At 40.3% G+C, this 2,856-nt stretch overlaps 1 protein-coding gene across 1 annotated transcript; it reads right to left on the bottom strand.

Annotated features, from left to right (window-relative positions):
* Positions 1–1,964: 1,964 nt before the first annotated feature.
* RB195_004378 (uncharacterized protein) lies at positions 1,965–2,411 on the bottom strand (the record flags this gene model as incomplete). Its single annotated transcript, XM_064182200.1, has 1 exon — positions 1,965–2,411. The coding sequence occupies one exon, from the start codon at positions 2,409–2,411 to the stop codon at positions 1,965–1,967; it is 447 nt and encodes a 148-aa protein (XP_064033467.1).
* Between the last annotated feature and the right edge of the window lie 445 nt (positions 2,412–2,856).

Below are 2,856 nucleotides of genomic sequence, written 5' to 3'. Positions count from 1 at the left end.
CGATTTGAGTCACCCACGAGCTGAATGATTCGCTAGTATTGTGCGTTAATCATACAAGGCAGAATTTGGCTCCCGCGTGGCGAACAGACTCCAAAATCATGTTTTACTTTACATCGACTTCTATGAATGATGCGGAATACCTACACAATAAAAAAACCGCCGAGATACGTCTGTCCCATAACTAAAATCCATGAGAAATTCCAACATATCGCCGCTTTAGAGTATTTCTTTGTGCAATTTCAATTTCAATTTCTTTGTTTCTTTCCGGATACGGTTGCTACAGTAAACAGTATGCAAGGCGGCTATCCAGCACCTGTTGAATTGTGCTGGTCCCCAGGTGACGAATTAACGTCATCAAGACGTACTGTAAAACGCTTGAAGGTCGTACTGTGAAACGCTTGAAGCACTGATCGATTGAATTCGTTTTTTTTTAGTTAACAAAGCCATTTTGGCTTAATATATCTTTTAAGTACTAAGCTGTAGCATATGTGTTGTTCTACTAAGCATAAAACGGTCAAATCGCTTCAAAAAAAAGTCACCAAGGTTCCAAATCCTTAATATCCTCGAATTAGATGCATATTTCAACCAACATCAACCTGTCGCCCACGCATAGAACTTTTTTAGTACTCCGAATCGCAAATTTGAAAAATTTCATGCAAACGAGGATATTGCTATAGAACTGAGGTCAGTCTTACGAACATACTTTTTGGGGGAACAAAATTAATTCCCTAGGCCACGCCCTCTTTCTCGTTCGCTCTGACATATTTGTTTTGACGCTGGATATGTGTGGATCTGTGCATTTCGACGTAAATTGGTCACTTCTGTCCGAATGGATTTTTCCTCACCACCATCCATTCGTTTTTTTTTTATTTATTCAAAATTCGCCATCAATTTTTCATTCAAGTTCATTTTCATTTCATTCAAGTAGGTGGTAAGTAGGTCAAATAATTTGTATTAAAAGATTCATCTTGGTCGCGTACACATAATTTTGGATGGATTTCTCCCTCTTTTTCTATGCCTTTTTTCTTTTTAGGCTTATTCCTTCTATCATCCACTTTTAAAGTATTCATCTCATTTTGTGTAAACAACATTGCTGTCATTGTTCTCATTTCAGACATTCTATAAAAGTTTCAATAGATCAACCAATGCGGCTAAGGACATAACAAAGTTCTTCCTTTACAGAACTCCTGAAAAATTTTTTGAGGTTGAGGAATCGTTGAAGCTTGCACTGAATGGTATGATATATGCAGTCGCATCATCATCAGACGCTGTAATGAATCGAAGCGTGCCTAAATTCTTTTCCAATGAAGTTCAATGATGAAACGACAATGACTTAGTCATGCTGGAGATAGTCGGATAATTTACAGAATTAGATTGCACGCATGACAAATAACAAAACAAAAAAACACATACACACAAAATAAGCGCATCGGCTTCACATGATTGACAAGATTGGAAGCCAATGCCCTTAGTTGTTAAGGTAATTTCGTAAATTACTCGACTATTACTAGCATGACCACGTCACCGTGACGTTGTTGTTTTATCACTGAACCTCATAGGAAAAGCATTCAGGTACGCTTCGACTCATTGACGTCGATTTTGACGCACCCTATATACCTCTTTTTTACTGGAAAGGTATTCGTATGTGTGAAAAAAAACTCGATAACTTGATAATAAACGATTGATAAATAATAAATCACTAATAATGGGTTACCTTTGATATGTACTGCTACTAGTATGCTTCAGGTGGTGCACAGCAAATCACGCTTTGCATTTTACATGTTGCAGCACTGCCGCCATTGACATCAAAAACAAAAAAAAACAGTTTATTAAGTAAGTCCATTGGAGAGCAGGACTTCTGGAATTGCGAGTTTCCATGGATAGTCTTAGTCGTCGTGATGAACTCGGAGAGCCTCTCCCCCTGATCATTCCATTGTAGGCCTTGGGTCCCGATGCGATGTTCTTCAGACGTTCTTCTTGGGCCAACTTTGGCATTGAAATCGCCAATTATGACCTTGTAGAGGGCATGATCTTCTTGGTAGAACTTCTCTAGGTCCATATAGAAAGCTTCGACTTCTTCTTCGTAGCTTGATGTTGGAGCGTAAGCAATAGATAGCCAAAGCTGGAGTTGGACCACATCTTCTCATCCGCAGACGTCTGATTCGGGTCGTAAAATGTTCGAAAGAGTCGATATTCTTTGCCGTACTCATGTTGACGAGGACGTCAACTCCACCAACACCTCTACTGTCGCATGTTCCTAAGAGCAGTTCTTCTCCAGTTTCATATACGGCATTGAGAGGGTGACGTCGTCTTGTCTCGGTCAGTCCGATGACGTCGTACTTAATATACTTGGCTTGCATAATCAGATATTCCAGTGCAAGCGTATGTGCGTTATAAGTACAGATCGTCATCCTAGTCCTCTTGCGTTTCGGTGGCCTACATGACTCCTGCAACCCGTCCTTCCTGGCACTGGTTTTCCTCCGAGATCAGGAGACTCTTTTCTTTTAGTTGTCATGATAAATTCGGAAAACCTCTCTCGTTTGTTCATTCCGTTGCACGTCGAAGGTGCTGATGTGAAGCCCTTCTGTTAGAGGTTGTGCCGTGCAAAACGTCGCTCCGTTTCTATCCCATTTATTTGGAATTATTCAATCCCAATCATTCGGAAGCAACAGTGACGAGATTAGGATTAATATGCTTGCATATGTACGTAAATGAGGCAATTACGGTGCGACATTACGGAACCGAACAACCGTAAAAGAAAATGCATACATGTTTATGTGCCCCGTTTAGTTGGGGATGTCACCATGGAGAGTTAGGGCTAGTTTAAAGCAACCATAGCATTCACGGGTAAGTCAC

This window comes from Necator americanus, chromosome I, assembly GCF_031761385.1.
Source record: "Necator americanus strain Aroian chromosome I, whole genome shotgun sequence".
NCBI classification, from domain to species: Eukaryota; Metazoa; Nematoda; class Chromadorea; order Rhabditida; family Ancylostomatidae; genus Necator; species Necator americanus.
Note: the sequence above shows the minus strand (reverse complement) of the source record. Positions and strands in the feature narration are given on the sequence as shown.